Source organism: Vicia villosa, linkage group LG3 (assembly GCF_029867415.1).
Source record: "Vicia villosa cultivar HV-30 ecotype Madison, WI linkage group LG3, Vvil1.0, whole genome shotgun sequence".
NCBI lineage: Eukaryota > Viridiplantae > Streptophyta > Magnoliopsida > Fabales > Fabaceae > Vicia > Vicia villosa.
The window spans coordinates 61103869-61125839 of NC_081182.1; the positions used below are offsets into that span (position 1 = coordinate 61103869).

At 33.5% G+C, this 21971-nt stretch overlaps 4 protein-coding genes across 4 annotated transcripts; 1 reads left to right on the forward strand and 3 right to left on the reverse strand.

Annotated features, from left to right (window-relative positions):
• Nucleotides 1–111: 111 nt before the first annotated feature.
• Nucleotides 112–3248, reverse strand: LOC131661628 (ribulose-1,5 bisphosphate carboxylase/oxygenase large subunit N-methyltransferase, chloroplastic). The gene is made up of 12 exons (XM_058931232.1): nt 2793–3248; nt 2479–2642; nt 2289–2372; nt 2093–2150; nt 1953–2006; nt 1744–1815; nt 1583–1663; nt 1229–1401; nt 1049–1151; nt 845–976; nt 614–736; nt 112–442 (listed from the first exon to the last, which is right to left on the reverse strand). Exons 1-12 carry the CDS (start codon nt 3168–3170, stop codon nt 356–358), a joined length of 1509 nt encoding a protein of 502 aa, XP_058787215.1. The 5' UTR covers nt 3171–3248; the 3' UTR covers nt 112–355.
• Nucleotides 3249–3357: 109 nt separating this feature from the next.
• On the forward strand, nt 3358–5517 carry LOC131661629 (uncharacterized). The gene is made up of 6 exons (XM_058931233.1): nt 3358–3758; nt 3855–4000; nt 4124–4292; nt 4377–4475; nt 4669–4751; nt 4842–5517. The coding sequence occupies exons 1-6, from the start codon at nt 3387–3389 to the stop codon at nt 4954–4956; spliced, it is 984 nt and encodes a 327-aa protein (XP_058787216.1). The 5' UTR covers nt 3358–3386; the 3' UTR covers nt 4957–5517.
• A 544-nt stretch (nt 5518–6061) lies between these two features.
• LOC131661626 (long chain acyl-CoA synthetase 8) lies at nt 6062–11046 on the reverse strand. The gene is made up of 12 exons (XM_058931230.1): nt 10892–11046; nt 10168–10728; nt 10001–10081; nt 9649–9918; nt 9138–9269; nt 8887–9060; nt 8392–8621; nt 7671–7788; nt 7256–7387; nt 6996–7130; nt 6687–6893; nt 6062–6490 (listed from the first exon to the last, which is right to left on the reverse strand). Exons 2-12 carry the CDS (start codon nt 10702–10704, stop codon nt 6326–6328), a joined length of 2181 nt encoding a protein of 726 aa, XP_058787213.1. The 5' UTR covers nt 10705–10728; nt 10892–11046; the 3' UTR covers nt 6062–6325.
• A 6841-nt stretch (nt 11047–17887) lies between these two features.
• On the reverse strand, nt 17888–21602 carry LOC131661630 (uncharacterized). Its single transcript, XM_058931234.1, has 6 exons — nt 21449–21602; nt 21324–21364; nt 21077–21240; nt 20880–20979; nt 20479–20648; nt 17888–20197 (listed from the first exon to the last, which is right to left on the reverse strand). The coding sequence occupies exons 1-6, from the start codon at nt 21499–21501 to the stop codon at nt 19661–19663; spliced, it is 1065 nt and encodes a 354-aa protein (XP_058787217.1). The 5' UTR covers nt 21502–21602; the 3' UTR covers nt 17888–19660.
• Between the last annotated feature and the right edge of the window lie 369 nt (nt 21603–21971).

Below are 21971 nucleotides of genomic sequence, written 5' to 3' on the forward strand. Positions count from 1 at the left end.
TAAAATAATTTTAAATCATTGACAAATGTCATTTTTAATTGAGTAAAAAGACTATTTTTATTCAAGAACTTATTTTTCTTGTGATGGTGTGATAAATTTGAAAGTTTGAAGTTAACCATGTAAAAAACTTGTGACCAAAATAGTGAAGTGCTCAATACAAAACAAAACAAAAAATTGTTTGGATGCAATCATTCCTCACTTTTTTCTTTTCTTGCTTTTTTTTCTTTTTCAATACAGATTATTTTATCATTCAAAGCTTAACCTATTTCCCTTAGCAATAACTAACAATTACATGAAGTGATGAACTTGAACTAGGTCATGATCATGTCAAAGGGTGATCAAGTTCATTTCATGATCACTTGAAAAATTTCCTGAATCCATTGAAGATTGTTAAGGCTTTTAATTCACCAGTCCTCATATCTCTCAATCTTCTTCTCAATATCTGCAATTAATATTCAAAATTAGTTAGCTTTAGTGATAAACAAATAACATATTAGTATATAATAGTTTTGCAGTGAGCTTGTAATCCAGTTTTGTTGTAATACATGCTTGACAACATTTAAGTCAATATACTAATCATAGTTATTGACCAGATGAGTTTTTAAAATCTTACATATTGAGCACGGAATAGTATCCTCCGCTCGCTCGTACACAAGTCCACGGCTAGCTGTTTTAGAAAGAGTCTCCGGTTAAGTTGTTTCGGAGAAGTCACATCCAAATCCAGCGATCCACTTGCCTGCAGATCGATCAAAGGGAAACACGACTAGGATTAACTTGCTACCTAGAGATTGGCGACATGCTTTTCGAATAAATTTAAAAGTTCCTTATTAAAGTGTTTCCTTGCCTGTAAGAACTTATTGTATTTTGAGATACTAGATTCACAACTATCTAGTATGAACTGCAATGCTTGCTCCTCTATTTCAGGATATCTCAAGTTCTTATTGGAGGTAGTTTTATTTGATGCGATCGCAGCCATCTGTCGAAAGAATCGTACATATGGTTATACAACATTCGGAGAAAGAATTCGCGAAGATAGTTAACGACATACCTCTTCGAATTTCCCTCTCATGCTTGAAGGACTAACAGCTAAATAAGCATAAGCCATTAACTCCAATGGCCAACCAGTGACCCTTAACGGAAAACACTGAGATCTGACAAAAATAGAACAATCGAGTGAGTAGCGAGTTCAATCATGAGGTATAATAACAAAGAAAATTTACGTACTCACCCTGATAATCCATACTTCCTCAACAGTTCCAACTTCTCCTCATAGGACTCATCAGATTTCTTGAGTGAGAATGGCAGCTCAACCGAGTCGCTTGGATTCGTGCCCTCCTTTGGAACAAATCCATAAGATAAGAGAAGCTCCCCATTTGATTTATTCCCATATGAAATAAACACCTGTGTGATTTGATATACAAGAAGTCATTTGTAGTCTGTGGTAATATCGCTAACTTTAAAGACATAAAACACTTCTACGAGGCGCGACGGATTTATATTTCATCTACCTAGGAACTTAATTGTTTTATTCTATGTTAATATTCTAATATTTAACAAATTCCAACTATGAATTTATGTTTACCTGCTCACCTGGTAGATAGGGGCGATCTGTCGTAAAGACAATTCCCTTCGAAGATCTATCGTAATCCAAAAACGTCTCCACCTAAACCAATGAAAAAACAAATAAGAGTTCAACTTGCTGAGGAAAACTTGGTAAGACTTTTGTTAGGGAAGATACCCTACCTCACAATTATGATTCAGCATATCCGCCCAAGGAACCAAGGCCACCTTTCCATCCATTGAGGGTAACCGAACCTACACCGCACTGATATCATGAATTATCTGTTCTAACAATCATCCTTTTCTCTTAAAATATGAAACAGAAAAACTAAGTATCATTGAAAAACAACAGAATATAATTTTGTTTCACTTCATATACCACATTGACTCACCATGCGAGAGAAAAGAATCCCAAATGACCATTTGAAGGACTCAATGTTGAACACCTGAAAGCCATACAAATAACAGATTCAGATTCACAACTAACTTCAGAAACTACTAATTCTCATCCTGTTCAATGTGAGGTAGTTACCTCTTCAGGGAAGAAATCAGGGTATTTCGAAAATATTCTGAGCCTCATATCATTGTATCTGGAGAGTTATAACAAAACATGGGATTATTCATTCAAGAGAACACCTAAGATTGAAGCATTATTATACTAAAAAAGAGAAATGAAAAGACACAAAAACATCTTGAAGAAATATTAGGCCCAAACAATTGGTCCATACGTTCCAACGACATTATTAGTCCTTTCAATAGCTCTTTCCCTAATCTGCGAAGCTTCCAAGTAGCGATCTAGTTCAGTCTGAGACCTGAAATGACAAATTTAAACTGCATTAATATAGGAAAATTTCGAGAGTAGATCCTTTTTCAAACACTGAAAAGAACTTTATGATAAGAGCAACTGAATTCATGTACCAGTATAGAAGTGAGTAAGGTTGACGAGGTAAGGCCGATATATAACTGAACCATTTTGAAGACTCCATGATGCTAGCTTCACTTATAAGGTAAGTTGCAAGCAATGGCCAATCCGGCACTGAATTCTTTTTCAATACTTCGCCAGCTTCCGGACAACTCCACTCCTGATAACCAAACACACACCCAAAGAGAATCATAAATCACCATAACACAAAAAAATCCAAATCAAGTTTTGAGATTCATCATAAATAAAGTATCAAATTTTAGCATGGATTGAATAAAGTAATGCTATTGAGGAAGAAAGAAAGGTTTACAGAATCTGGAGTGATGACAAGTGAAGGAGGAACAAAGAGAAGCTTCTCTCCTTTCCTAATATTCTTCAATGCAACAAGTCCTCTCTCACCCACATCAACTTTATCAATGGCCATCTTCTGAGAAGGAAGACCTGACTCTGACAACCATTTCTGAAGAGAAGAAGAGTTTTCCAGCGAATCATTCTCACAACCCCAAGGAATAGTTTCCATAAATGTTGAGGCTTGACTTGCAGTTGCAGAGAGTGAAAATTGGACATGGTGTCTTCGTGAGAGAGGTAGTTGACATAAACGAAGATGATTCCTCTGAACTGTAGGGTTAAAAGCAGGAATAAGAGTGGTGTTGGTGTTAGTATACATCATCCCCGAAGCTTCAACCATGGCTGTCTCTCACAAAACAAAAACCTTACCTCGTAGAGGTTTGTTCTATTTTGAGTTGTTGTGAGAACACCACGTGCTCCTAATCCTAACTTTATCATTCATGTAATAATAAAATAATATAAATTACCACAGTTGATAAAAATAAAAATTACTTTTTTTTTAAAGCCATTGTGTTGTTTAAAGGATCACTTTTTGTGTATTTTATGAGTAAACATTATGGTGCTGGTGGTAGCAGCAAAACCCAATCTTGTCTCTTGCAACTTTCCAACTCTCAAAAACAAGTATTCAATTCAACCACATACATCAGCTACAACAAAAACAACAACAGCATTGGTTTCACGATGTTGTTTCATCAGACCAAGTAGTTCCTTCAAGCCTGTAATGACCAAAAACCCTTTTTCTGTTTCATTTCGGAAAAAGGGTAGTTTTGTTGTTTGCCATGATTCCGACAGAGAGAGTGAGGTTAGGAACACCGGTGTTGAGGTTGTGGAGGAAGGAAAAAGAGATTGGACTACCTCAATTTTGCTATTTCTCTTATGGGCTGCACTTATCTACTATGTCTCCTTTCTCTCCCCAAACCAAACACCGGTAAGAATAATAATTATACTATTGTTGTTTCAAACAAACATTACAGTCTTTAATATGCTTATGTTTATTGTTTGGTTGTTTGTTATTATTGTTCAGTCTACGGACATTTATTTCTTGAAAAAGCTCTTGAATTTGAAAGGAGATGACGGTTTCAGAATGAATGAAGTGCTTGTTTCTGAGTGGTATATAATGGGGTTGTGGCCTGTGGTATATAGCATGCTGTTACTTCCCACTGGAAGAAGGTATTTCCCTATTTTCACCTTTGTTTTAGGGCTAATTCAGTATAGTTTTCATTCAGGATAAATATGAGTGTTATTCTTACTTCCTGAAGCTGGTTTCTTTTCTGTCTATCTGTTGTTCTGCAGCTCAAAAAGCAATGTTCCTGTATGGCCTTTCCTGTCACTCTCGTTTTTTGGCGGCATATATGCGCTGCTTCCTTATTTTGTGCTCTGGAAACCTCCACCACCTGCTGTTGAAGAAGCTGAGCTTAAAACATGGCCACTCAATTTTTTGGAATCAAAAGTTACTGCATCGGTAAGTTCTCGTCTCAACCTTAGAATACAAAGTTGTTGCACACAGATAATTATGAATATGTTACTTATCTCAATTATGAAACAGATATTGCTTGCTATAGGGTTAGGCCTCATAGTTTACGCTAGTTTAGCCGGGGAAGATGTATGGAAAGAATTTTACCAGTACTGCAGAGGAAGCAAATTTGTAAGTTCAGACACAACTCTACATATAGCTGGCCTGACTCTTGTCCTTGTATTTGTTATTATGAGCTTTAGCAATGCCATATAATTCTCTCTATTATGTTGGTTTTCAAGCAAAAATTACTGGTTTATTAGAACCTAATTAGTTACATTGAGCTAAATTTGCAAATGCTAAAATCTGGTTTTTATGCTTGCAGATCCATCTTATGTCCATTGATTTTACTTTACTCTCAACATTGGCACCATTTTGGGTTTACAATGACATGACTGCTAGAAAATGGTATATTCATTAGCATATGAGTTTTATTTCAATTCTTACCCAGAGATCCTAGATCATAGAAAAGATATTTAATGCTAGTACAATATGCAGGTTTGACAAAGGTTCTTGGCTTCTTCCAGTATCATTGATACCATTGCTGGGTCCTGCTTTATACATTCTCCTACGGCCGTCACTATCAACCTCTACTCCTGCTGAGTTAGAGTGAGTCCATCTGGTACTGCCAACGAATTTGTATTCACAAGTTTAATGCAGTAAGAAAAGCTGAAATTGATTGTTTGGTTTGGTTCCGAATGACGGTTTCATTCTCCAAAATCCACAACAGAGTTGTAGTACCTCAACACATTTTCACCAGTCCATAAGAATATTAAAATTCATCATTTTAGGCATAATCTTTGCAGAAACTTGTTTTCTTCTTTGGCTGTATGTAATAATTCCTTGTAGAGAAGTTATATCACCATCTACATTTTTATTAGCATGGATGAGATTCAAATTGAAAAAAGAGTATTATTATCAAGTGTTATTCCAAAATCCTTATAAATGTTATAGATACTAGTAGAAACCTGACTTCTTTCTATTGCACTTATATACTCCTTACAAAATTTCCAAGTTTTGTTTTCCGTAACATTATAAACCTATTTTGCTTTTACAATTTTACCTAATAGGATCAAACTTGTCCTCATTACATGATTTTTTCAGCTTCATATTTCTTCTCTTTTTTCTTTCTGCATGGTATCAAAGTCTACTAGGGTTTAGAAAAGTTTGCCGCCGTCATAAAAAAAAGTTGGAGCTGATGAGGTTTGAAGTCAAAATCCCATGTGATGCAGATGTTGAAAACGCCGTCAAATGCAGTTCTAGGAAGCCCACTACCGAGTTCGTCACTACTTCCACAAAAATCACCGAAACCAAGCTTGATGGAGAAGAACTATGTGGAGTGAGGAGTGAAAGTATCTAGTTAAAATTAGTCTCGGAGAAATGGAAAGGGATGGACATTTAACAGAAATATGTCCAAAGAAAACAAAGGCATCAACAAAATGGAATATAGAGGATAAACACATTTGGACCTTGTGAATTCTGTTAATAGGCGAATTCAATCGGTTATTACTCACTGCAAGAATCTGAAAGTGTTGTAGAATTTTTGAAATTTATTTTTGGTAAATCTGATTGATTATTCATATTTCTCTTTTCTACAATATCATAAGTAGAAACATCATGAGAACACAAATAGTTTTCAGTCTAGTATTGTGTAACTAAATGACAATTAAATGAAAAGCTGAAGCTGTAGAACCTCACAAACATCATTGACATAGGTATTTCAAGTTAAATAACAGCTCATATATTATTCTATGCCGGTCATGTGGCATGACTATATCATCTATATCAGCACATTAATTACAAAGCAATCCAGCACAGTCTCAACAGCAACCATTATGCTGAATCGGTCTTTGTTATGCAATGTGTTTAACATGTCACTAACAAGTGAAAATACATCAGCCACATTGAAGGAGAAAAATTCAAAATCAAACATAACATACACCAGCAACTTATAGCACATTAACATGAGATTGGATAATACTTCATGCATACAACTTCTCAAGATCATCATTGAATTTGGCTTTCAGCTGTTCTCTCTTTAACTTGAGAGCAGCAGTAACTAATCCAGATTCAGGTGTCCATGGATCCGCCAACAACTTAATCTTTGCAGGGATTTCAGTTTTTTGCAGCTTTGCAGCTTTTGCAGCCTGAAATGAATAAAGTAAAATAAGTCATTAACCATGTAGGGGTTATTAAACTTGCAATGTAGCTTACCATGTTACATTTTGTGCGTATTAACTTAAGAGTGCGGTAGTGTGCTACAAGTGTTGCTTCATCTTCAAATTGATAAATCGTTAATGAATAATATACAGATTGGATAGGCAGCGAAAAGGTAGAGCCAACCTTTGAAATGCACTGCAGGACCTCAGTGACAGCTTCAGGTTTGTTACACAGATCAGGAAAATCTTTGTATTCAACACCAGTTTCTTGAGCCCACTTTTCAAGGGACTGATGTGAAGCAACAACTAGAGCAACACAGTAGCTGTGAAAGGGATCTGCATAAACCATTATATTATCCACATGATCACATGATGCCAGTGCTGCCTCAACCTGCCATTAAGTTAAAAAGGAAAGCCTAATGTTAGACCCTGAAATTTTTACTGTGAATCTCATGTCAGTACTTCATCTATATCTGGATATAGTTTGAGTCACCTTTCCAAGAGAGATATATTCTCCGTGTTGAAGTTTGACGATATCTTTCTTCCTATCGATGATTTCAAGGCATCCATCAGGATGGAATCGCCCAATGTCACCAGTATAAAACCAGCGTAAGCCTTTCTCATCAACCTGTAGTAAGTTGAACAAATCACATGTGCTGCTTTTTATTCAGCAAAAACAAACTTTCGTAAAATTAAAGAAAATTGAAAAGGAAAAATGGCATGCACGATGCACCTAAAAAGTGTGAAAACTACCTTGAACACTTCATTGGTTTTCTCTTGATTATTAAAATAACCAGCTGTCACACTGAATCCACCAACGACAACCTCTCCTCGTGGCATTGGTTTGTCTGACGACCGATAGCCTCCTTCTTCCCAAGAAACAAGCTATACAACCAAATTAAAAACAAAATCAAATTCCACCTTTTTTGAGGCTCTTAAAATAGCACCAACAGCAAGTTATATAACAGCTTAAGATATATTCAATTTGTTATTTCTAATATTTTACTAATTTTTCACTGACTTTCAAACTCCAATACCTTTTATCACACACTAGCATGAAAACTATAATAATTAATGACTATTACAATAAATCGGTGCAACATCTAAAAATAAGTAGAGATTGGAAGTTCAATGTGTTGATATTTTGTTAATGAGATATATGACATACTTTAATGTAACAACAAGGAAGAGGTGGACCAACGCGTCCCACACTGAAGTCATCGGCCTCAGAGAAGGCAGCTCCAGCAAATGTTTCAGTCAAACCGTATCCTTGCCCAATAGGAGCCCTGTCGACATAAATAAATAATTAAATACAAAGAATTATAACTCTAGTCGGACAAAAAAAGTATGAGTCAGAAAATAGAGTTCTTATGTGCAAATCAAATGGACAAGCAATAGGTAAAGAATGAATCTCGGATGCAGCAAGTGAGTGTGGTTGGTCTTTACTTTAAATCAGTATGTCACCAGAAAAACATCAACATAAATTTCTTTAGAAATGGTTGAGTGTGTCTCATTCATAAGACTAGAAAGAGGAGGTGCAATAGATATATGGTTATAATTATTTTATGTATAATATGGATTTTGTCCAAAAAATGATCAAATACCGGTCATTCCGATATACACTATCCTACTATCCCACTTTTGGGGCTGGCCGCTCCGCACCACTATCTGGGATTGACTACTCTGCCACTATCAATTTCTTTAAACTGGATGCAGTATGGTGCCCGCAAATTCCCTTATGTGTACAGTGCAGTTTTTTATACGGATTGCATACCCACTATACAAAAAGGGCAATCTAGTAATATTCCCTCACAAATACAAATTAACCACACTAGTAACTTTTTTTAATATGTGTGAAATTTGCAATAATTAAGGATGAGAGTCATTACCCGACACAGATATTGATAAATTGTTGTGAATCTCCGGATAAAGGAGCACCACCACAAAGCATGAATCGGAGGTTGCCTCCAAGTACAGTGCGGATTTTTGTAAAGATAATGGTATCCCACAACAACTTCTCCAATCCCCAAGCTCCTAGCCAACTTCCTTTTACAGCAGCCAGTCGACGGTTGTATGCAGTCTGGAAAAGACTCTTGGCAAGTCCTCCTTTTTCCTCCACCTAAGTACAACATATATAAGAGTAAGGAAGACAAAATAACTTTAAGTGACTAGTTTAAAATATTGTAGGAAAGTAAAAAAGGAAGAAAAAAAAATTCAAGCTTCTGCAGTTAGTGATAGCAAAGTCACTATCATATTGGAAAATCCAACCCATCAACAATGCATTATGAATTTAAGATAGTAAAATTAGAACACGTAATCTCCAATAAGAAATAAAAATTAAATGTAGCCAAGATAAAAATGTTGATGTGGATTAGTTGACACACCTTTTTTACAACTCCATCTCGAATACGATCAATAATAGCCGGTACCGCTGTCAAAAGGGTGGGCTTTAAGACAGTAACATCGCCCTTGGTTCCTTTCTTGATTTTATTAGATGTGTCGGTCAAAGTCATAGGAGTGCCGTAACCAATTGCAACACCTGCAGCCAGCATAACAGACTGGACAGACAACCACGGTAATTTAGAGACAGCATCAACTACTTTGATGATTAAGACTTAAAGGCTAAAAGAATCACCTCTGCTGCCATTTCAAAAACATGAGCAAGGGGCAAGTACGCCAAGTACACGTCCTTACTACCCAGATTTGGAATCACTGTCATAACAGCTGCTGCAGTGGCTACAATGTTCCCGTGCGTAATCATGACACCCTAACAAAAAGTTAACAGTTTATCAAATCAAAGGAAAACATGTAATTAACCTGATGGAGGTCCTCGTAGCTATCAATGTTAGTAGACAGGAAAAAGTCTCCTATATGTATATAATAACTTAATATGATTCCTGTGCATACATATATTACCACTTAAAAATGTATAGAGAATAAAGTCATACCAATATAAAGTCAGTATTCAACTACTCATAGTTCTTAATTACGAGTTCTTTAGTAGCCATTAGGTTGCTGAGAAAATCAATAACCATGACTTTGGACAATATTTCACAAACATGCAGCAAATCACAAATACGAATAAGAGATTATGCATGCATGGACACATATGAACCCATTTAACAAAACTTGAATTAGTAACAAACCTTTGGCAGACCTGTACTGCCACTTGTATACATGACAACTGCAACAGCATTCTTGGAAGGCAAACTTGGTTCGACAGGACTTTCTTTCCCAAGTTTCTCAACTTCACCAAAAGATGCAATTGTATAGTTGCTCAAACCTTCAGAAAAGACATGTTCTTTTTTGCTATCGTCTTCAAAGTAAATTATATTTTGCAAGGATGTTAGTTTTGATCTTATTGGCTCCAACTTATTCAACAGCTTTACATCACAGATCAGAGTAGATACTTGGGTCTGTTCACATTACAAAGCTTCAAGTGAGAACATGCCACCATTTATATTTACTACAATTAAGCAAAAGATAATAACTTCCTACCTCGTTTAGCGAGTGGATTAACGCATCTTCACCTAGAGAAGCGTAGATAGTAACAACAGTTATACTCTGGCGGAAGCAACCCTGTAGTTTAACAAGTATTTCATTAAAATCTGTAACAGCAGAACCGATAAAGCCAAATGGTTATTGAAAAAATTAAGGAAATTTACCTGGAGGGCAATGAGCCACTCAGCCCGGGTATCAGAAAAAATCGCAACACGGCTATCTATATTATGGCCTAACTTAAGAAGACCGGATGCAAAACTGGACACACGAGCAAAGACCTCTGAATAAGTTTCCCATTCATACTCTCCCAAGTGAACTTTCTCAAACTTCCTACCATCACTAGATGTAACAAACTCCTTTTCTATTAGTTTCCTTGTTCCAAGAAACTTATTATGTGCATGTTTATTACAAGACTGCTCAAACAGATGAGCCACAGTTGGAGCTCCTTTCCAAGGAACCTCAACCAACTCAGAATACCGAGCATTACGAACCGCATAACCCGACTCGCCACTGACCTCTACATGAACACCTCTTGTTTTAGCTCTTTTCTTTCCAAAGAAAAAAACCGAAAACAAGACAGGAACAAAGATGCCAATGATTATAGCTACCACAGTTCCATGTTCTCCGTGATCTTTCCATCCAAAATAATCACAAATATTTAAACTTTTTAACCACAAGGAACTACCCTCTGGATCAGCCATTTAAACAAAACAGAATTTGATCACCTGAATCAGAAATGAAAAATAAGTATTGACAAACTATGAAGAAACTGAAAAATAAAAGAGGGTTAGTTTGAGCAATTAAAAGTAAAGATTTTGATTAGGATCAGTTGAATCAAAATTGGAAAAATGAAAAACAAGATCGAAGGTGAAGGTAAAGTGAGAATACCTTGTTGTTTGTGGGTACGATGATTTGGTTTTAGCAGTTTCCCGAAGTGAGGGTTTTGTTTTGTCTGAATGGAATTGGTAATGCCGACATGTTCTTTAAGAATTAATACGCGTGGCAATATTTGTTGAATATTATGAGACGGTTACAACATTGAATTATGCCTAAAATGCGTTGAATTAATAATTAAGAAGTAATTTCAGTATAATTCAATTAGATATTAAAAAGAAAAAATGGGTGATGCAGTGTTAACCAATCACAACCATTAATCAGGATAAATTGGATTGTAATATTTAAAAAGTCAGGATAAATTGGATTGTAATATTTAAAAAGTTTATATGAGACAAAACGATTTATTTCTATTGAATAACAGTGTAAAACTTTTTTACACTGTCTTTAACCTCTGTTAAAAAGGACTTATAAAAAAAAAATAAGGAAATACTAGTGCTCTAGTTATAGATTAAAAAGGTAGGAGTATGATTTTAAATAAAGACTTATAAATGAAAATAAATAAATTTTTTAAGAAATAAAATATGAGTTAAAAATAATGTATTATCGGCGTATACACTATCATTTTATCATTTAATTATTTCATATAATTTTTTTTAAAATAATAGTATAACTTAATTGTATAAAATAATTTTATATTGTCAGTTTATATTCTTTATTATTCAATATATTTGAAATTAAAATAATTAATTTATTTTAAAAAATTATTTATGTTTTCGGGACAGATTCAAAAATACTAATATAAATTCTCTAAAATAAAAAAATAAATTTATGAAGAAAAAATTCGTTGTACATTATGCCTTATAAAAATATCTAAAAAAATTGAGATAGAAACAAAAATTAAATTGTCTTCTGAGTAAAGTCTTAATAGAATCACTCACAATCAATTAAATTATATGGACAGGATAATATATTAATTATAGTAAATGCAATCTATTAATATTAATAGATATTGATGTAAAATTAAGAGGCAGGGATTCTCTCCCGTATAAAATTAAGAGGAGACAGTTTAGTGTTGATTCTTATCACCTAAAATTAATTAACTGATTTAATAACATACATTTAAATAAAATTAATAGTTATAATTGATCTTTGATAGATCATATATTAAAATTTCAAAAATAAAATAAAAACAATTGTGATTGTCACCGGAGAGATAAATAACCGTCGTTATAATAACTAGTAACAAACTCGTGCTTACGTACGGGTTCTGGTTTTGTACGCACATTTGTTTACATAATATATTTATTTTAAATCAAAATCAAAAATTTTGGATCATAAATACCATTTTTCATATATATAAATATTTAGATCAATAATAGATTTTTTCCCGTAAACAAGTAATATTTATGTTTATGTATCATTTAGAAAAAAATCTAGATCAACAATAAATTTTCGTATATAATAATATATTTTTTCCCATATACCATTTTTTAATCAAAATATTTTGGATCACAAATACCAATTTTGATATATAAAAATATTTAGATCATTAATAGATTTTTTCCATATACAGATATTATTTATGTTTAGGTATCATTTACAAAAATATTCAAATAAATTGTAAATTTTGGTATATAAAAATATTTAGACCAATAATAATTTTTCCCGTAAACCTTTTTTGAATAAATTTTTTGTATCATAAATACCATTTTTCACATATAAAAATATCTATATCATTAATAGATTTTTCCTATATACAAATATTATTTATGTTTAGGTATCGTTTACAAAAATATTTGAATGTAAATTTTCGTATATAAAAATACTTAGATCAATAATAGTTTTTTTTTTCCGTATACGTTTTTTAAATAAAAATTTATCATAAATATCATTTTCATATATAAAAATATTTAGATCAATAATAGTTTTTTTCCCGTATATCTTTTTTGAATAATTTTTTTTATCATATATACCACTTTTCATATATAAAAATATTAAATCCTTAATAGATTTTTCTCATATACAAATATTATTTATGTTTAGAATTGTTTACATAAAAATATTTAGATCAATAATAGTTTTTTTCCCGTATAGCTTTTTGAATAAATATTTTTTATCATAAATACAATTTTTCGTATATAAAAATATTTAGATCAATAATAGATTTTTTTTCCATATACAAATATTATTTTGGTTTATCTATCATTTACAAAAATATATGAATCAATAGAATTTGACTATAAATAATAGTAGTATGCTACAATTGAATAAGTAATACACTTTTTTTCCCGTAGATATAATGTAATCAATAACAAATAATTTTTGTAATATTTAATTGTGCAAACATTATTTTTATTGTATACACTTCATTAATGACATATATTAATATAATAATATTTTGAATCATATAAACAAAATTTAATAATAAGTGACACAAATTTTTGTATTTTATCTAATAACACACATTTTCAAGTATATTTTTAAATTCATTTTAATTGAAATATTTTTTTTAAATTAAAATTATTATTGTTTTCTTAAAAAATATTGTATCTTAAAATAAAAATTATTTCAAATTATATTTCTTTGCTATTAATATTCAATTATTAAAGTTAATTTTTAAAAATTAAATATTATTTTAAATGTAAATTAACAATCATTTAAAATATCATAATAATTTTTTTATTAAAAAATAATTTATTAAAATATTTTTATTAATTATTTAATTAAAATAATAATAATAATAAAGTAATAAAAAGTGAATACTAAAAAAGTGAAAAGTGGGTTGGAAAGTGAAAATGAAAAAAAGAAAAGTGAAAAAGTGAAAAGTGAAAAGTGAGTTGGAAAGTGAAAATGAAAAAGTGAAAACTGAAAATTGAAAAGTGAAAAATGGGTTGAAAAGTAAAAAGTGAGTTGGATAAAATCAAAAAAAAAATATATATTTTTTGCCCCTAAATTATTAATTTAGATTAAGATAACAAAAAGGTATTTTGGTGATTTTCAGAGCAGCAACTTTTTTTATATTATAGACTAGTACTTAAATTAACTTAATGTTAATTTCAAATATAAATTAGACTTGAATGCATTTAATGATTTCTGACTTGTAGTCTTTATTACTAAAATCAGTCAATTTATTTTTTATTTAATATTTTTTATAGAATAAATTAATTAGTAATTGATAATTTTAATTAAATTTTTTATAATTTATTAATCAATAATTTTTAATTTTAATTAAGTTGTTTATAAATTTTTGTTTTATAAATTAATTTAGAATTTAATTAATAAATATTTTAAAAGAAATTACCTATGTTTTGGATCCAAATCATTTCAACATCTCTCAACCTCACAAACATTCAATGTATTGTGTTTTTTAGGTAATTTTCATATCACCTTTGTTTAATGAAACGCACATTTGAAAATTCGAAAATACTTTTAGATTAATTCGGAGATGCATCTTCAAACGCAATAAATATTATATTTTGGCAAATTTTAGTTCATAAATACCTGACCAAAGTCACCTTTTGTTCTTAAGGAGATTGGTTCGGAGATGCATCTCGAATTCTTGTCTGTTTAATTTTTCCATAATCAGTTTTTCAAGTATTTTGGTGTTTTCAATCTAAACTAGGTTTAATTCAATTTAAAACGCCGTTATTTATTTCAACTATTAATAAAAATGAATATTATACAACCACGTAAAGCTTTAATAAAACAAAATATTATAGAACCTAAATATATTAGTACAACCATTGTTCTCAAAGACGATTAAAATTAAACAAAATACAATCAAAATACTCTACTGTGTATTCCTAACCCTAACACCCTAGTTCCTCATCTGCCTACGTTAAGCCACAACACTCCATGCCTCAAAAAGAATGGGACTTTGTTAGGGCGACTCTTCATCTTCACCTCTCACAAACACTCTGGACCCGATGCCCTTACGTAAGCTGCATAATATTCTGACTGTGCGGCAACACATCAACGACACGGTCGTCTAACGCCTGTTGATCTTCCAGGAGCTCCTCATGAGCATGCATAGGTGGACGTCCATGAGCGTCTTGTGTCAAGTAAAGGTGTAACACTTTATAGAACCATGTCATGCAACCCTTAACATAGCTCCACTAATATGTGGCCTCATGAGTCTGATACTCCACATGTACCAGATGATTCTCAAAATCTGCGAGAATGTCATTCTGGTCTCTGCGAACAGTACGAATATAAGCAACCTGGAAGGGTGACCTAGGAATGATCTGCACATACCCTAACTACCACACGCACCGCTCAGGTATATACCTACCTGGACATGATGTTGGTCTCCTATGCCAACCATCTCGAGTACAAGAAAATGAGGTTGAATGGAACTCTGTCCCGGTGAGAACCGTATGGCCTCCATTTTACGTCGTCATGCTGAGTGCGGTCTATACACATGGTACGGCGAGATATCATCATTTCCAATGCTAGGGACAAACTTGCAAGCAACTGGCCAATCATTAGTATATTGTAGGGAACGTTTTAACCTGTGGATGCGGTGATAGTGAGCTAGGATTCATCCCTAAAAACCAATAAGGAAAAAAGTACCAGTAACAAGTGTAAAAAGAAAAAACTAGTTTGTTACTTAATAGTGGGATTTGTAAATTACCATAAGCAGGGTGCATGAACCCGTCATATGCTTTGTCGTCCATTTGCAAGCTTCGCTCAGATTGTGGTACATGTACCAAGCATGCTGCCCCCCAATTCCACTCGCAAATGGACTTCAAGTTGTTGAAATATTTTAGGTAGGCAACATCCACGTAGGTATCACTTTTGTCCACAAACATGGACGTGCCAACCAAGAAAAGGAACTAGCACCTACTGAGGACACACTTCATATGGTTGTCAACCCAGAAATTGTAACACCCTAATTTCCCCCGAATAATTATAACTAAAAATCAGAGTAAATTAAAAACTTCATAGAATCAGTGACATATCTTAACAATGTATCGTTCTCCTCCTTATTGAATTTGAATTTACAGCACCATTATGAAGGCGAGTCAATTTTGACAGGCAACATGGCATCAACCTCGTACACTAGGGTAAAGGACGTTTCCATGGTATTTAAATGGGGGTGGTGTGATATGTACAGAGCACTTTGTGCAGCTGCTCGACCCATAATCCTTTGAAATCGTCCAACTTATTTTTGATCCCTTTCACTATTACTTTATTTGTTCATCATGCATGTTCGAACTCGTGTAGATGACGAGCGAAATGAACTTGGTTTGTACTCCTTAGTTATTGTAAAAGTCAACCGTTGTAGTATTGGCGAATTGAATCCCATTGTTTGTAACGATAATTCATGGTAAACAAAACCTGCACATAATTTTTTGCCAATAAAAGTAATTGACCCTTTCTATCGTAATCTTGGATGCGACTTTTGCCTTTATCCATTTTGTAAAGCTCCGCTCCCACAACCAGGAATGTTAGCTAGCCAGGAGCTATGGGATAATGTCCTAAAATGGCCATGCCCCGCTAATAAAATGGTGAAGGCATTGTAAAGAAATGAAGGAGTTTAGCTTATGCGTATATCTGGTTTTTGTTGCATTTCTTGACAAAAGCCATATTTTTTTCTCATTAGTAAAGGCCAATATTAGCCTGCTCTTAGCATCTAATAAGCCAAGGCCCATCCGCCAATATGGATGTTGTAAGTCCCTTGATGTACTTTAGATAGGACCAGTGCAATTTCTTGTTCACCCAGGCACCTTAACAAGGCTCTTCCCATTTTATAAAATTTTCGTAACATAAACATATATTGTGTTGTACCTTTGCGAGTTCTGGCAATCTTACAAGTACAATGCTTGTTGTTAACACCTGTCGGGCATATCTTCTCTGGGAGGGGCTAGACTATCTTCCCCTAGCAAAACTGTCGACGATGGTTTTAACTACCTTCTCAAAACATCGCCTAAATATCTTCGTGAGAAGATGGTGAAAACAATAGATAATGATGATTGTGGTCCCGGGTCAATTTTTCGAAGACTCCACAATAGGCGTCAATTGTACTTACTAAAAGTACAAATGTATGACAATTCTTAGCAATTGAAGGTTGTCATAAGTTGAGTTTTGTTGTGAGGTTAGAAGCTAACTCACGTAGGGAAGAGAAACTTTCTAAGTGTATTTATGTATTTGAGTTAGCTTGTCCTCGACCACCATAATGATGGGATATATATTCATAGCTCGTAGAATTGAGCTAAAATTTTGAATCACTTTTATAAAAAAATCCTTGAAGGTCCCACGGACTGTTCCTTAGCCTGTCCTTGATTAGCTTCCTATCACCTACGCCTCCTCCCAGGAAGTATCCATTCTTTCCTTTCTCCTGGCTCCTGAAGCTTTTGCATTTTTCAAAGGCCTTCACTCGATCTTAATTCTACTATAAGAACTCGAACCTGAGTCCATTACTATTCTGGTCGAGTTCGTTTATTCGACCAGAAGCTCGAATCTTTACATATTTTTGAACTTCTCCGCGTAATAGAGGTGGACTCTTCACCTGGCAATGTTGAGAAATTACGCTATTCATCCCAAGAAAGATCTGCCCCCCAGTACACATTTCGGGTTTTATGCTCTTCGAGAATTTGTAATTTTTAAAAACTTAAAGGGTTCGGTTTATATATTTTAAAAGATTAATAATATTTCATTCTACATTAATAATCCAAGGACTTTCAAATTCTTTAATTTTAAATTTTATAAAATAAATATTTAAACTCCTATCATTTTAATAATATTCCATTTTTTTATAACACTTTCATTTTTTAATATTTTTTACCCAAACACACTCTAAGTTTAAAACAATGAAGATGCTCCTTTTTTTTAATTAATTATCCATTTCAGAGTTCAACTGCAATCCAACAAATAGAACCATAACAAAAAAGTCCCCAAAGTCCCCAGTTCAATTGTTCAATTTCCAGTTGCAAGACCAATTTCCCGAAATGTAATTTGAGCTAAAATGATATGTCAAAAAGTTACAACAAAATTTATAGAAAAGTTTTAGAAAATAAAAACAAGCACCACTCAAACAAGAATATCAACAACAAAAAAAACACCATTCAAACAAGGTCTTCAAGAAAATATTTTTAGAAAAAAAAACACAACTCAAAGAAGGTCTTCAAGAAAATATACAAAAAAAATAAAATACACAAGGATGGAACATCAAGTCTTAAATCGGTGGGGAATCTACCACAAGAAAACCCATCCTAAAACACCCAGCCACGAATGTTTTCCACGTCTGTTTCTCTTGCACTTCGAAGCTCTTGGCAAATTTTGCATATCCTTGTCAGCATGGCTCACATTTGTTGTTCCCATGCATCAACATTCAAAAAACCAACCAATAGTAAAACAACTTAACATGAATTTAACAACATTATATTATATCCATTATTATAAGTTAAGGAAAAAGGACAATAGATGCTATTAGACTTTCTAAAATGCATTTATCTGCCAGGCAATCTTATCAGAGTCCATATACTACTTCTACATGTTGAGACGATATCTTTGGTTATGATTTTATAATGTATAAAACTACAATATCAATATTCAATAATTGGTTATATATAACCCAAAAATTTAACCCCTCAATAACCATTGGCCATTTCTAGGTAAACAACAAGTGCATATCATGGTATGTTTAAGAGATTTTAGAGGCCATGAGACTTTGAAAGAACAAAGCTTATATAATAACTAGTTGCACCATCTATAATTCATCATACACTCATAAAATCCTTATTTGTCTGAAATATATTTTGGAGATGCTTAGATAGCAGAAGATGCCTAAAACAAAATTCATGAAACGTGATCACAACATTTATGTCCAACAAAACTGCTGTTTGAATATTATTAGATTGCTTATTAAACATTATTTGGTTTCTCATTGTCTCATAGATAACAGCTAATGGCATATAATATTTAGGCTAATATATGTTTAGTCCCTGCAAAATTGAGACGTTCTAAGAATAGTCCCCGCAAAATTGAGACATTTAAAGAATAGACCTTATTTTTCTTGCAACATTGTTCTCTGTTTGAGCTACTAATATATGCCTTAGAAATAAGTATTTAGGTGACTAAAATGTCTTTTTTGATAGGGGGACTAAACTTGAAGGCCCAAATTTTATAGAACAAATATAACTATAATATTAAATCTCTAATACTAACATATGAAACTGAATGTGTATGTCAAGATAAAGGTTCATATCAACAACCAATACTAATTTCAATTTATGATTGCTAACAATCAAACCAACCCTTGGAAGGAAAGGAGACTTCAAGAACCTGTTGAAACTAATTGAGAGTTATCATGGGATTCAGCTAACTAAACATATAACTAAATCATGGTATTTGTAACCTGAATAGGTTGTGTCAACATCTTCAATATAAGCTAACCAAGCATAACTACTGGAAAGATCAAGAACAAAGTACTCTTTCGAACAAAATTCTAATAGGCGTGACCTACAATAGTACACATTCACACAACTTTGTGATTCTAACTAAAACTGATATTCATAATCACAGCAGTCTAACTTGCAAGCATCTGATTATCACATAAAAACATAATCTAACTAAGATCGTATAGGCTGATGACTGATGGGAAGCTCTAGATGTTGTTCAGAAAGCTCTAGATTGATGTTGTTTGGAAAGCTCTAGGTTGATGTTGTTCTATCTTCGGTTGTCTAAGCAATAGAATAAAACAGACATGCTAGTGGTTCATCTGACTTCTAGAGAGTGCCCCCATCTGGAGTAAGTGCCCTGTATCTAGAAAATGCTTAAACCTGCATGCAATTTCTACTGCAAAGCTTAGTCATAAAACTATCTTGTGTAAGGATGGTAACGACTACCACCCCCATATCCTCCCCTACTAGAATAGAGTCCTCCTGTTCCACCAAAACCAGCACCAGGGCCAGATTCATAACCTCCGCTAGTGCCTGAACCACCATAACCTCCATAGCCTGCGCCACCTCTCCCATATGGGCCTAACCCACCACTACCACCATATCCACCACCAAGGCCCCCCATGTAAGACCCATAGCGGCCAGAGTAGCCAAATGATGGTTCTCCTCTATAGCCCCCATAACCACCAGCACCACCACTGCCCCCATAACCACCTCCAAAACCACCACTGAAGTCATCTCCACCTCCATATCCACCATAATCGCTAAGCCTAGCAGTGTAACCTCCAAGCGACCTATAAGAAGCAGGGCCATAACCTCCACCGGGAAAACCTCCATAAGTATCACCAAATCCACCAAAACCATCGTTGTAAGAACGTGACCTAGAGTCATTACCAAATGAAGGAAAAGAAGCTGAACTTGAGGATTTCTTTGGTTCAGCCTTCTTGATCTCAACCTACAACAAAGAATTAAGTCAACCTAAATTCATTCATACACAGAACCTTTTTTCCTTGGTTTTGGTTGGGCAAAGAAATAATAAAACCTGAAGTATGCCCACTACACAAATAATGGAAAAAAAAACACAGATAGACATCTCATTATTGATAACCAACAGTGAACCCCAATTATCAAATATTTTAATATTCCTTTATCACAAAAACAGTTCACCACCTTCCTAAAATCAGAAGCATTGCTAGTTTCAATTTTAACCACCCTAAAAAAACAAACCAAACTCACCTGAGTACCGTCCATATCAATCATGTTCCCATCAGCTAACAAAGTATCAACAACCTTATCATTATCAAACACTACAAAACCAAATCCACGAGATCTTTTAGTGGCATGATCACGTATAATTTCGTGCTCCACAACATTTCCATGCTTAGAGAAGAAGTCCTTGAGCTCATCTGAAACCCACACCAAACACGAGCATAAAATAAGTTCACTAGCTCACAAAACCAAAAATATCATTCAAAAACACTCAACACAAACTAACAACAAATGACACATAAAAACACCATTAACATTAACCAATTATTCATATAAATCAAAGCATACAAAAAACAAAAACAAAAAAACATTGATGATTATTAATTATTACATAACAAGAAATACAAATCAAAGTGCTGGAAGCAAACCTTCAGTTACTGCTGCGGGAATACCACCTACGAAAATCTTCTTAGTTTTGAAATCACTAGTATGTGATGCACCCTTTGGAATGGTCCTCTTAATTTCAACCTGGTAATAGCAAATACAGAATAACTACAGTTAAACATTTGCAATTATTAAGAAACTAAACTACAAAACACAAATCGAAACCCTAACTAGGGTTTACCTGCTTATCATTGATGATGTGATTCTCCTGAATAACTTGATCAACGACAGAAGGATCCGCATAAGTAATGAACCCAAACCCTCGGGGCCGACCGGTATGTCGATCCTTCATGATAACGGAATCCGTTATCTCTCCGTACCTTTCGAAGTACTTCACAAACGTATCTGCAGAATCGAAACTGTAAATTAAACAATAGTGAAATAGAAAGTAAATATAAAGAGGATAAAAAAATTTCAATGTTTCTGACCTAGGGATGTATCTTTTGCTAACCCTCCGATGAAGATTTTCCTGCATCAAAAAAGTGAGAGGTTAAGAATTAAAGGAGAATGATAAGAGATATCGGTGATGAAGCGAAAGGGAGATGGGACGAACCCGGGACTGGCGCCGTCGCCATATTGAGGGTTATCGGACTTTCTTGACGCCATGGTTGCAGATCGAATATTCAGAGAGTTTTTGAAGTGAACCTCGTTGTTTAGGATAAAGAAGTTGAATTGAAGAAGAAAGCTAGGGTTGGTTATTGGTTATTATAACTTGTGAAATAACATCGTTCAATTGGGCTTCAAAAAAGGTTTTGGGTTTGGGCTAGGCTACAAACTTACAAATTCAACTGAATTTTTTTTACCACCTCTATGCCTTCTCACAAACCTTTGGTAAAATTTTAAAAATAATTATAGAATTCAGAGATACATCTCCGAACGCATTCATTGTTTATTATATTTGATTTTAGTTTGGAGATATATCTCTGAAATTATATATGATATGTTTCGGAGATGTATATCTGAAAAGAGTTCTGATACTTCAAATGAAAAACAAAAAATAAAGACAATATAAACGAGCACTCACATTTTCTCGATCTGGTGTCATCACGTTTCAACTTATGAATCGGTGAAATTTA

Coding starts and splice junctions, on each gene's coding strand:
- LOC131661626 (XM_058931230.1), bottom strand. CDS start 10,704: ATGGCTGATCCAGAGGGTAGTTCCTTGTGGTTAAAAAGTTTAAATATT. Junction 10,082..10,167: donor AGTGGCTCATTGCCCTCCAG/GTAAATTTCCTT, acceptor GTTAAACTACAG/GGTTGCTTCCGCCAGAGTAT. Junction 9,061..9,137: donor TTTTTGAAATGGCAGCAGAG/GTGATTCTTTTA, acceptor TTGTCTGTCCAG/TCTGTTATGCTGGCTGCAGG.
- LOC131661628 (XM_058931232.1), bottom strand. CDS start 3,170: ATGGTTGAAGCTTCGGGGATGATGTATACTAACACCAACACCACTCTT. Junction 1,664..1,743: donor TGCTGAATCATAATTGTGAG/GTAGGGTATCTT, acceptor TCATTGGTTTAG/GTGGAGACGTTTTTGGATTA. Junction 977..1,048: donor TGAGAGGGAAATTCGAAGAG/GTATGTCGTTAA, acceptor TTCTTTCGACAG/ATGGCTGCGATCGCATCAAA.
- LOC131661630 (XM_058931234.1), bottom strand. CDS start 21,501: ATGGCGTCAAGAAAGTCCGATAACCCTCAATATGGCGACGGCGCCAGT. Junction 21,365..21,448: donor GGCGACGGCGCCAGTCCCGG/GTTCGTCCCATC, acceptor TTTTTGATGCAG/GAAAATCTTCATCGGAGGGT. Junction 20,198..20,478: donor TTGATATGGACGGTACTCAG/GTGAGTTTGGTT, acceptor TCTTTGTTGTAG/GTTGAGATCAAGAAGGCTGA.
- LOC131661629 (XM_058931233.1), top strand. CDS start 3,387: ATGGTGCTGGTGGTAGCAGCAAAACCCAATCTTGTCTCTTGCAACTTT. Junction 3,759..3,854: donor TCTCCCCAAACCAAACACCG/GTAAGAATAATA, acceptor ATTATTGTTCAG/TCTACGGACATTTATTTCTT. Junction 4,752..4,841: donor GACATGACTGCTAGAAAATG/GTATATTCATTA, acceptor TACAATATGCAG/GTTTGACAAAGGTTCTTGGC.